We start from the raw sequence: 12888 nt of genomic DNA on the forward strand, positions 1-12888 counted from the left end.
CAAACAACGTGCAGACGTGGCCCTTGGGGACATGGTTTAGGAGGCCTGGGGGTGTTGGGTTGGTGGTGGGACTTGATGATCCTAGAGGTCTTTTCCAACCTTAATGATTCTGTGGTTCTATAAGTCAGTCATTAAAGCTGGAGACTCCCAGGGCTCCACACTTCCGCTCTCTGGAGCAGCCGGTTGGGCTCCAGTTGCACCCCGGACCATGGAACGTGACCTGGGCCGTGTCTCGACTCTGCTGGGTCTCTGGGATGTGGCCAGTGTAAAACACCAGCTGAGGGGGGTGAAGATCAGCCCAGAGGAGCCGGGGATCTGGGAGCGGGATGGGCGCAGGAGGAGCAGGGTGCCAGGGAGGGGACGTGCAGGGCAAGAAGCTGGCACGGCTGAGGAGGGAGGAGGAGAGGTTTTGGTGGTGCAGCGGGTCAGAGGGTGCCGGGGGCAGGACTCCCTGTTGCCAGAGCTGTCTGATTCTGTGAACGCCCGCGGCAGGTCGCAGCGGGAGCGAGTTTGTTGCTCGAACTCCTGTTCTGCGTGGTTGCCTGTGAGGAATTTAACCTGTGTCCCATCCCTGCTCCAAGAACAGCAAGCCAGGCCCATCCTTATGCGCCTGCTGGAGCGGAGGCAAGACTTGGGGAAGTAATCAGATTGCTGAACCAAGAGATGTGCTCTGATATGCCAGGAAATGGAGTGTCCTTGTCTGCTGCTGTTCACAAAGCCCTTGGCTTGTCTCTCCTGCGCTTCATCCGGTTCAGTCGAAGTTGTAATAAAGGCAAAAGGCGAAGAACATGGCAAAGATCTGAAACAGCAGGAGGGGGGGGGAGCAGGACACCATGTCCAAGGAGGCACTTCTGCCCTTCCTGAGGAGCAAAATCCACCTTCTCCCAGCCCTTTAACCTGACTCAACCACAGCGGGGGTTGGCTTTATGCCCCAAGGCAGACCCGCCGTATGTGCACCCGCCTTCTGGGTGCGATCATGAGGTTCAGGTGGGTCTGCCTCAAGCTCCTGTGTGGTCCCTTCACCCCCAGACCGCCCTCCTGGCAAAAAGGGAGCCTGACCTGCTGCCTGCCCCCTCCCTTCCCATCCCCTCCGGCCCCGCTCAGCACCTCGATGCCCAGCACGGCCGAGCTGCAGGTCCCCGGGAGGGAGATGTACTTGTGCAAGGTCCTGCCAAAGGTGGAGAAGCAGCCCTAGGGGGGAGGAGACGCTGGAGGGGCTCCCTCGGGCTCCCTTGCACTCCCCACAGCTGTGGGGAGCTCAGAGGGCAACCGAGGCCTGGGGAGATGGGGAGTGTGGTGGGGCAGGAGGAGCTGGGGACTTGAGGGGTCTCTGGGGTGCAGCACCATAGGCGGGCAGTGTCCCAGCCCCGGGAAGTGCTGGGGACGGGACAGGCACATGGCAGGGTCGGGTCCTACCTGCTCGTGGATGTAGCCAGGGTTCCTCTCGCGGCACTGCTCCCAGCCCAGCAGCTCACCCGCCTGCAGGACCCCGTCCCGGGTGCAGCACGCCCGTGGCCAGGGTGTCCCCGGGTGCAGCTCCTGGAAGCGGGACCCATTCCCAAAGTCTTCAGGTCCTAAAACGCCGCAACACGAGAACTGAAACATAAGGGAAACGCCATCAGCATGCTGTCAAACTGGGGGGCACTGCCTGGGGAGGTGACGGAGGGAGGGGCAACAGCCCAGCCTAGAATCATGGAATCATTGAGGTTGGAAAGGACCTCCGGGATCATCAAGTCCAACCCCCAACCCAACACCCCCAGGCCTCCTAAACCACATCCCCAAGGGCCACGTCTGCACGTTGTTTGAACCCCCCCAGGGGCGGCGACTCCCCCACCTCTCTGGGCAGCCTGTGCCAGGGCCTGACCACTCTTGCACTAAAGACATTTTCCCTCATCTCCAACCTAAACCTCCCCTGACGCAGCCTGAGGCCGTTCCCTCTCGTCCTGTCACTGGTGACCTGGGAGCAGAGACCAGCCCCCCCCTCGCTCCATCCCCTCTCAGGCAGCTGCAGAGAGCGAGAAGGGCTCCCCTCAGCCTCCTCTTCTCCAGGCTAAACCCCCCCCAGCCCCCTCAGCCGCCCCCCAGCACACTTGTGCTCCAGACCCTGCCCCAGCTTTGCTGCCCTTCACTGCATGCCCAGCATGGTGCTGGGTTTCTGGGGTACACGAGCCCCTCGCCTGCATTCAGGGTCACCCTCAGCAGCTCCTGTGGGTGCTCTGTGCCCCCCACAGCCCACCACCAGCTGCTCACCGTGACCATGAGGGTGTTCCAGGCGGTGGAGAAGACCTCGGCACCTTCATCCCCACGGTAGTTCCTCCGCAGCTCAGTCAGGAAGAGCTCAGGCCGGATCTGTGGGGCCGGTGCCACCTGTGAGCACCAGGGAGTGGTACCAGGGACGGGGCAGTGGGGGTGTGCGCCCACCCCACCCACCCCTGCGCAGCACCACGCAGCCAGGGGACATGGGGAGCCACCCACGGTACGCATCCACCAGGGTTCGGGCTTGCGTCAGGGTGCTGGTGATGAAGGTGAGGGTGACAAAGAACGTCCCCACACCAGTCCCAGTCCCCTGGGGCACTCAGGGCCATGACCCACGGGCACAGCGGAGGGAGAAGAGGGGCTGGCCACACTGGGCACGGCGTCAGGGCATAGGGATGGTACCTGCTTCCAGTGCACCAGGAAAAGAACAGCCCCAACCAGCTGCGTGACAAAGACAAGGCTCACAAGGATGAAGAACTGGAAGGCAGTGGGATGAAGGAGTCAGAGACCAGCCTGAGCCCACGGGCAGCTCGCTCCAGCTCTTCCTCCCCTCCTCTGCAGGCAGCCCTGCCCATGCCCAGTGCCCGAGAGCAGGGGACACAGGACGAGTACGCAGCTCCTGGGGATGGATGCCGCATCTCTGAGCACCACAGCTGCAAGGCAGAGGGTTGAAAACCAGCACCAGCTCTGGGGATGCTAAAGAAACAGGCATGTCGGTGCTCAGAAAGGGGTTCCTAGCCCTTGCAATTGGGGGAAAAGTTCAGAAATGCTGTGTGGAACAAGGCAGCAGCTTCAGAGAGAAGTGACACCCCCCCCACTCAGGGGCTTTATAAAATCCTCTGGGCTCTAAGTTCAAAGACTCGTAAGGTGGGGAGTGGATTGGGATGTGCGCTGAGAGCCGACGGGCCAGGATGGGGAACACTGGCTCCCCCAAGGACGCCCTGCATCCCCCTGCACCCTCTGTCCCCTGGCTCCCACACCCCGCAGGCCCCTGCCCGCCTGGCTCCCCGCATCCCACAACAGATGCCTCCCTACCCGTCTGCCCCCACTCACCACCAGCAGCAGCAGCCGGCTCCGGCGCAGGGCCCCGCAGCACCCCAGGAAGCCCAGCAGCGCGAGGGCGATGCCCACGGCCAGCAGCAGGTACGCGCCCGCACTCAGCACAGCCTTGGCAGCCACGATGTCCTGGAAACCAGCTGGGTCCACGGCCACCCAGACCCCCACACCCACCAGACACGTCCCCCCGGCCTGTGGGACACCCAGTGGTTACGGGGTGCAGGGACCCCACGAGGACTCCGTGGGGATGATCTCACCTCTGCTGGGGTCCCCTCCCTCGGACTGGGGTCACCCACCCCTGCGCCAGCCAGAGATGTCATCCCCCGGGAACACTGGTCCCCACCCCACCAGGCCCAGGGGGACTCACAAACACCAGCACATTGAAGACGAACATCAGGTACTTCACGCAGCTCAAGACACCCATGGGGACACTGCGGAGGGGACACAGCAGCGTTCGGCCCTGCAGAGGGGAGAGCAGAGCCTCTTCTGGACCCCCCCGGCTCCGGCAGGACACAGGGGCTGCCCCCAACCAGCATGAAACCCCCCAAATTCTGAAGGGCATCTCCTGCCGCACCCCCAAAAAGCCCCAAAACCCGTGTCCCTTCCAAACCCAACACCGCTCACCCTGTGGGGACAGCAGATGGCCCAGACGCCACCAGCCAGCCCCAGCGGCACCTATTTAACGCCGGGAAGGTTGGAAAATCTGTCCGCTCCTTCCCAGCCAAGCAGCCCCTGAGAAACCCCTTCCAGCGGCTGGGCATGAATGATTGATGGGGAACTGGATCCACCATTGTGCCGTCGCGGCAAGGGGAGTCTCCGGCCCCGGCTGTCGTTAGCGGAGGTAATTAAACCTCTGGGCAGGGAAAGACGAGCTGGCCCCAACAGGCCGAGGGCGACCTTGGCCATCAATTATTGCTGCAGTCATTTGCTCCCCGGGGCTGTTGACAGCTGGGGAAGCCCTCGACGGCCTTCAGTGGTGACTCGCGGTGCTGGGGTGGCCACTGGAGACAGAGGGACAGGTTATGGGCAGATGGCTGGGTCTGTTCCCCCCGGCCTGGGCACCCCTCAGGGCAGCGCTGACATGGTAACGGGGCAGCTGTGTCACTGCCACCACAGGCCTGGGGGAGGCATAGGCCCGCCCCCACCACCATCCCCCGCGGGGCTCTGCCCCCTCTCCTCGGTGCGGCGGCGGGTGCTGAGCCCCCCGGTCCTGCCCCGGCCCCGCCCCGGCCGGGCCCGCCCGCCGCCATCACGGGACTCCCGGAGCTGGCGCTGCCGCCGCAGCGCCGCGCCCCGCCCCACCCCACCCCTCCCCTAGATGGCAGCCGAGGGCAGGACCAGAGAGACGCGCAGCCTGGCTAGAGCGCCCCCATGTCAGGTGGGCGACTAGCCCAATGAACCGCCGGCGGGGCGAAGGGGAGGGAGAGAGACAGACGGCTTCTGCGGCCAATCAGAAGGCGGGACCCGCGTAGTGCCCCTACCGTTCCGTCCCGGAGGCGTCGTCGCCGGGCGAGGGCTGGTCTTCGCGACCGGAAGCGGCCCCGTTCCCTCAGCGTCGCTTCCGGTGCCGCCGCCGCCGCCGCCCTGTCCGCGATGTAGCCACCGGTGAGTACGGGCGGGGCTGGCCTGGGAGCGGAGCCGGGAGTGGGGCTGGCCTGGGAGCGGAGCCGCCGCCGCCGCCGCCGCCCCCCGCCGGTGCTCTGGGAGGGCCCGTCCCGTCGGTTCCAGCCCCCCGGGAGGTCCCGGCCCGGGGCGGCGCGCGTGGCCGTCGGTGCCCGACCGGGCCGGGCCCTGGTGACTTTCCTTTCCCTCCCCCCGCAGCGCGGCGGCACAAGGACGCGGAGCGACCCGCCCCGGCCGCCGCCGCCGCTGCCATGGCGTCCCGCAAGGCCTCCGCCGCCGGGCAGGGCAGCGGGCTGGCCGCCGCCGGCCGGGAGAGAGCGCACCTGGAGCTGGCCGAGCTGGGGCCGCTGCTGGAGGAGAAGGGCGACCGGGGAGCCGCCGGCTCGGCCAGTGTAAGCCCCCCGTGCTGCCCTCCTCGCCCAGAACCGCCGGAGTGGATTAACCTCGGAATTTGCCCGTTATCCCGGGAAAATACCCGGGCCGGGTGGTGTTTTGTAGAGCCACGAGTATGGTCATTGCTGTGCATCAGCTGTGAGGTGTTTTGTGACCCAGCCGCTGATGGGTCTGGCTGCTCCGTGCTTGGAGCCAGCCCAAAGCCTTCTCCGGTCGATCGCAATGGCCCCGTGCCGGGGTGTCGGCCGAGACGTGCCTCTGCGTCCTGGCAGCGCTGATGGAGCAAGGGGCTGTTCTTCACCCCTAACCTCGGGGCTGGAAACCACCTTCCCAACCCCAGAAGGGAAAAGGAGGAGAGATGGAGTCGAGCCAGGATGGGCAGAGTGTGCCCAGCCCGGGAGGGTGCCAGGAGCTGCTGCCGTCGCTCCGCGTTGGACTCATGACTGGGGTGCAGAGCCGGGTTTCCCGGCTGGGCCGAGTGGCTGTTCCAGCCTTGGTTGTAGGGATGAAAGCCCCCCCTTGTAATCCCGCCTCTCAGCACGGATAAATCGGGGATTAGCTTTCCCGAGATGGCTAAGACAGTGGTGTGTTGCATAAGTAGTCGTGACCGGTGGGCCTTGCGTCTCCCCTCAGGAAGGGATGAGGCCCCAGGTGCTCTCAGAAGGAGCTTGCAGTACGTTGTTCCTCCTCCCGTGGACAGCAATGGTTTCCTCCCAGTGTTTCTCCCTCTAGGCTGAAGACCCGCCATGCCCAGTGGCCCGTGAGGAAGAGGAGGAGGTGGTCCGTGTGCTGACTCTGCCTCTGCAGGCTCATCACGCCATGGAGAAGATGGAAGAGTTTGTGTATAAGGTACAGCAGCCTGTAGCAATTCCCCAGCCCTGATTTGGGAGCATTAACGAGGCCTGGATGCCCCAAGGCTGGTGCTGGGGGCGGTGGGCAGGGTATGGGATGGGTTGCTCTGCCTGAGTAAAGCTCCCTGGGCTCTGTGCGGCTCCACTGGCAGCTGGTTCTGGCTCCACTCGCTGGGGCCTGGATGAGCAGTGACCTGGGGAGCTATCCCAGTGTCTCTGCCTTCCTCTGATGGGGACAGGAGGCACCAAGCACCGTTGCTGGCTTCGCCCGGCGCCTGTCCTCGTGGACACTGCAGTTCGGTAAGCGGTGGCGTTGCCTTAGGGCCAGCCTGGGTCTGTTGCCAGCCAGGGTTCCCTCTTCCCTAACCAAAATGGGGGGAGTTCCCTGCTGCAGGGAACAGCTGCTTTGGGTGCAGAAGGGTTAAACCCAAGGGCTCAGTCGCCTTTGGCTCCCTGGGGGGATGCGTGGGGAGTGCTCTGCAGGATGTGGGTGGTGTAAGGGGTCCCGCAGGGTGCTGATGTTGCAAAAGCTGAACTTCCCCTCCCCGAGGAGCCTTACGGGGCCTTTTCAGCCCTGGCTGTAGGGAAGACTCTGCTGGCCTTGTTCTGCCTGCAGCTTTAGGCTCCCGGGGTAAGTAAACATGAGCCTTTGGGCTGGCTCGATGCCCTGAGGGCCACCAGCACAGCTTGCCTTCTATGATTCTATAGGGAATAGCAGGGAGATGTGCCAGGGGAGGGTTAGGCTGGGTATTAGGAAAAGCTTCTTCCCCCAGAGGGTGGTGGAGCCCTGGAACAGGCTCCCCAGGGAGGCATCATGGCACCAGCCTGGTGGTATTCAGGAGCACTTGGACAAGGCCCTCAGAGACATGGTGTGAATTTGGGGTGTCCTGTGCAGGGACAGGAGCTGGACTTGATGATCCTTGTTGAGTCCCTTCCCGCTCAGAGCATTCTATGATTGGTGTGTTGCAGGTGTGGGAAGGGCGCTGGCGCGTTATCCCTTACGACGTGCTGCCTGACTGGCTGAAGGACAACGATTACCTCCTGCACGGACACAGGCCTCCCATGCCGTCCTTCCGAGCCTGCTTCAAGAGCATCTTCCGAATACACACCGAGACAGGCAACATCTGGACACACTTGCTAGGTGACTGGGAGGGTTTGGTAGCCCTGGGGCTGGAGGTGGGCTCGGACCCCGTGCGAGAGGGCGGCCCTTTATGGCCTGGGCTTGCTTGGTGCTGGTGTCCACTCCATGCCCGGGACCTCCCTTTGAGGACCACGTCCCCCAGCCCGGTCCTGTGCGCGCAGGCAGCGGGGTCACGAGCTGCCTGAGAGCTCCTCCGGTGAAGGGAGACCTGGGCGCTTCCTCACAGCGGGGCCCGGGGCTGGGCTCAGCGATGGTTTGTGGCTTTGCCCACACTCCGCAAGAGCGGGACGGGGAAATGTGCCCTGGGTGAGACAGGAACGCCTCGGAGCGCTTTCCTCTGAAACCCAGGGACTGGTCTGCGGCTCTTCGCCCTGCGCCTGGCCCTGCCCTTACCCCCGGCTCCGCTTGCCTGCGCGTGTACCAACAGCCTGGGCTAACGGCTCGCTGCCGGGCAGCCCCAGCTGCGACTGAGCACCTCCAGAGTGCTGCAAGCAGGATGCGACCAGGGCCTGCCTTGCAGAGCGCAGCCAGGGCCGTGTTTTCCCTGTCTCTTTGCTGAATTCGTTCCCCCCTGCTTCTGCCACATCCGCCTGACCACCCTTTCGGTACACTTCCTGCAGGTTTTGTCTTGTTCCTCTGCTTGGGGATCCTGACCATGCTGCGGCCCAACATGTACTTCATGGCTCCTCTCCAGGAGAAGGTGGTGTTCGGGATGTTCTTCCTAGGAGCGGTGCTGTGCCTCAGCTTCTCCTGGCTTTTCCACACTGTCTACTGTCACTCGGAGAAGGTCTCGCGGACTTTTTCGAAGTGAGTCAGCACGAGGGCGGTTGTGCAGTCTCTGGTTTTGAGTTCTCACAGCACTTCCTCTTAAAAAGTGCTGTGTTCCCAAATGTTGTATCCTGGGGGGAAGGGAGCACTCTCTGAATCCAGCATGGAGCTTGGAGCTGAGAGGGAGCCACAGCTGGGTCCTGGTGGGCACTGCCCTGTGCCTGAGCACCCAAATCCCACCAGCCCAAGTGCCCTCAGGTAGATGATAAAGACCCCGGGACTCTGCGGCTCCCAAGGGAGCAGCCTTTGTGCCCCTCAGCACAGCGAATTGAGGACGGGTCTTGGTCCCACAGGGCAGCCATGGGACACAGCAGTTGGGCAGTTTCCAGTTTACTGGATGCTTTCAAAAAATCTCTGGTTTGGATCCAATTTGGCCTGAAACCAAATTGAAAGAAACAAAACAAAGAGGATTCCCGGCAGAGCGGAAAGGCCATGCAGCGGCCAGTGCTGCTCCCTGAGGTCGGTGCGCAGGCTGTGCTTAGAGTTAAGCTCACATCAGCCTTCGTGGCCTGGGCAGGGCAGCAGCAAGGCTTTCAAATAAGATCTTGCTCACGCAAGTCTGTCAGAGGTATTTACTTGGGCACTGCTTGCTGGGAAATCCTGCACAAACCTTTGCAAAATCCTTTGCACAAACCCGAGATCCTGCGGGCTCGTGTCTGCAGAACACGCTGTGCCGCCACGCCCGCAGCAGAAATGCCCTCGCGCACCAGGGACGTGCTTGCCACGGCCGCCGCGGTGCTGGGGGTAACACGAGCGGCTGCATTTCGGTGGTGAAATGGTTCCCGGATCGATAGATCGAAAGCACTTTGCAGTGGAGGATAACAGTCAAATCCATACGCGCAAGGCCTCGTGCCCACTGCATCCCATCAGGGTGGTTTGAGTGCGCGGCCTGTCTCACACCCTGCCTGCTCCTCTTCATCCTCTGCGGTCCTGCCGAGCTCTGCTGGCCTCCCCGGCAGCCGCATCCGTGCCCAGGCCCTTTCCCCATCCCAGGCCGTGTTGAGGGGGCCCAAGCGCAGCCTTCCTCCCCTCTCTGGACATGCAGCTTCACCTGCAGGGCCGTGGTGACTCCATTGGGGTGTGGGGAGGCTGGAGGGGGCCAACACCCCGGTACCAAGAGGAACGCAAGGGTTCGGGGGAGGGGGATTTTGGGGCTCACCTGTGACTCTGTGTTGTTGCACCCCGGCTGCAGGTTGGATTATTCAGGAATTGCACTGCTGATCATGGGGAGTTTTGTCCCATGGCTCTACTATTCATTCTACTGCTCCCCACAGCCAAGACTCATCTACCTCTCCATCGTCTGTGTCCTGGGTATCTCTGCCATCATCGTTGCTCAGTGGGACAGGTTTGCCACCCCCAAGCACAGGCAGACAAGAGCAGGTAGGAGTCCTCCCTCCTCGCGGTGGGTCCCTGGCCCTGGGTTGGAGCTTGGGAGGGGCTCAGGGAGGCACTTTGGGAAGATCCCATTTTGGAATGGTGCTTCCCTTCGGGAAGAGCTCTCAGCATCCGCAGAACTCATCCCCCAGAGCACCACAGCGCCCTGCAGCAGCTCCTGGCAGGGAGAGCTCTCCTCCCTCCTCTTGCTGTGCTGGGGATTTAGATCCTCCGCTGAGCAGGGCCAGAGCTCTGCTGGGCACTCGGTGAGCCTGAGGTTTGGAGCAGACAGACAGCATTTAAAAATAGCCCTGTAAGTGGCAGCTGGGTGGCCCAGGGCTGTGCCACGATAAGCCGTCTTCTCCGGGAAGCAGTTTGGCAGCGTGAACCTGCAGCTCAGCGCAGGAGGAGGAGGAGGTTCCCTCGGCTCTCCCCTGCCAGTTACCCCTGGCACGTCACTGCAGGGTGAGGCTGCTTCAACCTGCTCTACTCTCACACCCTGTCCTGCCCCTGCTGCGGCCTCCACAGGTTAAATCAGCCTCGCTGAGCACCGGGGGGTGGGGAGAAACACCCCTGCACACCCTCGCTTCCCAGGAGGGCTCCCGCAGCACAATGTCTCTTGCAGCAGCGTCCTGGCTACCTGAGAGGCTGGAGGCTGGGAAGCACCGCTGGCGTGGCACCCCCGACACCCCCTCAGGAAGGGGCAGGGGACGGGGCAGGACTGCCCGCTGGCGGAAATCCCAGCTGCCAGCTCCTGGAGAGGGCTGCTGTCCTCCCCCGGTGCGAGGCGAGATCCCGCTGCAAGCACAAGCCACGGCCTCTCTGGGCCTGTGTCTCGCCGCGGTGCCGTTTGCTCTCTGCCAAACTAATTAGATGCCAGAGCTGAAAATCCCAGCGCTGCTAATTAGCACCTTCCCCTCCAAGCAGCTTCACTGAATGAGTGACTGTGGCAAAGCCTCAGGGGGGCTGGCTGGGGCTGCCGCCGCGTTCCTCCCGCCTGTGAGGCTTCGGTGCGATCCCAAGGACCGGCACCTCCCAAAAGAGCCGTTCCCGTAGCCAGGAGCGGGAGCTGCTGCAGCCCTGCCGCTGCTGGGGGAACGTGTGTCTGTGAGCTCTGCCCAGCGAGCACTGGGGATCAGCACTGGTTTTGACTGGGGTGTTGAGCTCTAGATCCCTCATTCTGTGGTGGATAAATGCCATGGGGGTTGGATAATCCAGGACCAAGCGAGGAGAAGCTGCTAGTGCCTCCCAGAGCTGCCCTTCACACAGGACGAGGGTGCGAGGGGAGCTGGCGCGGAGGAGCAGCGCCCCGGCCACGCTGCGCTTGCCTTCGCTGATCTCCCCTCTCTGCCGCAGGCGTCTTTCTGGGGCTGGGGCTGAGCGGCGTGGTGCCCACCATGCACTTCACCATCGCCGAAGGCTTTGTGAAAGCCACCACCGTCGGCCAGATGGGCTGGTTCTTCCTCATGGCCGTGATGTACATCACGGGTGCAGGGCTCTACGCCGCCCGCATACCTGAGCGCTTCTTCCCGGGCAAGTTCGACATCTGGGTGAGTGTGGGACGTGTCGGGGGGCAGCTGCGAGGCTGGGGAGGGGGGATCGAGGGTGGGGAACGCCGAGGTGAGGAGGAGGAGGTGGCTGGGGGTGTCTTGGAGTGCCCCAACGGCTGCTGCAAGCAGGTCGGGGCGGCTGAAGTACAGGGTGGAAAACCTTGCCCGGGAGCAACAAGGAGGGGAAGGTGGAGCTCAGAGGACAGTCCTGGGGCGGTGGAGAAGCAGCGAGGAGGAGGAGGAAGAGGAGGTGTTCCTGGTGTTGCTTTGTCCCCTTTGGTCTGGTCTAAAGGGCTTTTTTGCTTCCCTGCAGTTTCAGTCGCACCAGATCTTCCACGTGCTCGTGGTGGCCGCGGCCTTTGTCCACTTCTACGGGGTGTCGAACCTGCAGGAGTTTCGCTACGGACTCGAAGGGGGGTGCACAGACGACTCTCTCCTCTGAGGGCGCCTGATTTTAGTACAAGCTTCCTAAGTGCTTTTTAAACTCTGTCTTTGCTAAAATCAAAGGAAGACTCAAAACTGTTTGGGGTTGTTGGTTGGTTTGTGTTTGGTTGGTTGGTGTTTGTTTTTTTGGTTTTTTTTTTTTTCTTAAGAAAAAAGAAACAGAAAAACTCTTTAGCAAAGTTGTCAACCAACTCCTCACCCCCTTCCCCCCGCACTTGGCGGGGGCTGAGGGGAGGCGACGTGGCCTCGCCTCCTCCAGACAGTGTTTAAGCTGCACCGGGGCCGTCCGACCTTCCCAGGCACGCCCATTCCCGAAAGCAAAGGGGTGCGGGTCCCCCGCTGCCGGCGCGGCCGAGCACCCCTTCCCGAGCCCACCGCCGGAGCCAGCGGGTCACGCGCTACCAGGGCCAGAGGTTTTTTTTCCTTTTGCATATCCCTCGCAGCAGAGCCGCCTTGCTCGGGGCAGCTCTGCCGCCCCCGGTGCTGCTGCCCAGGGCACGGGCACAGATTCATGTAACTTAAGTTTTAATTGTCTTTTCTTTGGTTGTTTGTTTTCCTTGACAAAGTAATGTAAACAGAAATGAGAGAATATTTAATATTTAATACTAAGCTTTAAAAAGACTTGCTGCCACCGCAGTGTACTCGGCTCCCTCACTGTCTGTGGTAGTAAAGGAAGGACAGTGTGTTAGGGGAATGTAGAGCTGCTGTAGCTGATCGAAATAAAAAGGTCCATAGTTCAGTGTTGTGCCGGCGGCGTCTGTCTCGGTTATTTTGGGGTGGGCGTAGGGAAGCCGCTCAGGGCGCGGGCTGCGTCTGGGGAGAGGGCCGGGAGCAGCGTGTCCCCTCCAGGGCTGCCGGCACCGAGCACCAGTAGGTGCGGCAGGATCCCTCCGGCCGCGGCAGCTGGGCAGGCTGGCCCCGACGGCAGAAATAAAACGTGGGAGCGCTCGGGTGTTGTGGCGATAACGGGAGGAACCCCTTCGTTGGCTGGGCGCTGCGCTGCTGGACAGCAGGACCTGCTGCCCTCCCTCCTGCGACCGGCACGGCCAGGTGCTCGCAGCTGCTCGGAAAAGCTGCCGCAGCCCGGCTGGGGCGTGGGGAGCAAAGGGTGATGCCCTGCATCGGTGCAACGTGTGAGGGCGGTTGTTCAGCACAGGAGGTCAAGGGGAATTAGAGGGAAGAGCCCAGCTGCGCAAAGCTCCTCTCAGGCGGGTGAGGGAGGAGCGCCTGGCAGGGCCACCGCGGCCCCTGGGCCACAGCCAGTCACTGCTGGCACCTATCCCTGCTCTCCCCAGCAGGTGGGAGTCGCTGCTGCCTCCCGGAAGGGTTGTGTGGTGGCCCCTTCTTTGGCCATGGCCTGACCGAGGGGCCC

At 62.7% G+C, this 12888-nt stretch overlaps 2 protein-coding genes across 3 annotated transcripts; one reads left to right on the forward strand and one right to left on the reverse strand.

The window, feature by feature from the left end:
- Positions 1-530: 530 nt before the first annotated feature.
- On the reverse strand, positions 531-4497 carry LOC142067355 (tetraspanin-18-like). 2 transcript variants are annotated; one of them, XM_075115912.1, is made up of 8 exons: positions 3937-4497; positions 3680-3743; positions 3310-3504; positions 2659-2733; positions 2251-2349; positions 1417-1596; positions 1108-1191; positions 531-799 (listed from the first exon to the last, which is right to left on the reverse strand). In XM_075115912.1, exons 1-8 carry the CDS (start codon positions 4101-4103, stop codon positions 752-754), a joined length of 912 nt encoding a protein of 303 aa, XP_074972013.1. In that variant the 5' UTR covers positions 4104-4497; the 3' UTR covers positions 531-751. The 2 variants fall into 2 exon arrangements, with proteins under 2 accessions (XP_074972013.1, XP_074972014.1); XM_075115913.1 differs by having other exon boundaries at positions 3680-3772; positions 3937-4024.
- A 297-nt stretch (positions 4498-4794) lies between these two features.
- On the forward strand, positions 4795-12263 carry ADIPOR1 (adiponectin receptor 1). The gene is made up of 8 exons (XM_075115919.1): positions 4795-4917; positions 5134-5327; positions 6061-6177; positions 7149-7320; positions 7941-8127; positions 9341-9528; positions 10879-11072; positions 11386-12263. Exons 2-8 carry the CDS (start codon positions 5187-5189, stop codon positions 11512-11514), a joined length of 1128 nt encoding a protein of 375 aa, XP_074972020.1. The 5' UTR covers positions 4795-4917; positions 5134-5186; the 3' UTR covers positions 11515-12263.
- The last annotated feature ends 625 nt before the right edge of the window (positions 12264-12888 follow it).

The sequence above is a fragment of the Phalacrocorax aristotelis genome, chromosome 21, assembly GCF_949628215.1.
Source record: "Phalacrocorax aristotelis chromosome 21, bGulAri2.1, whole genome shotgun sequence".
NCBI classification, from domain to species: Eukaryota; Metazoa; Chordata; class Aves; order Suliformes; family Phalacrocoracidae; genus Phalacrocorax; species Phalacrocorax aristotelis.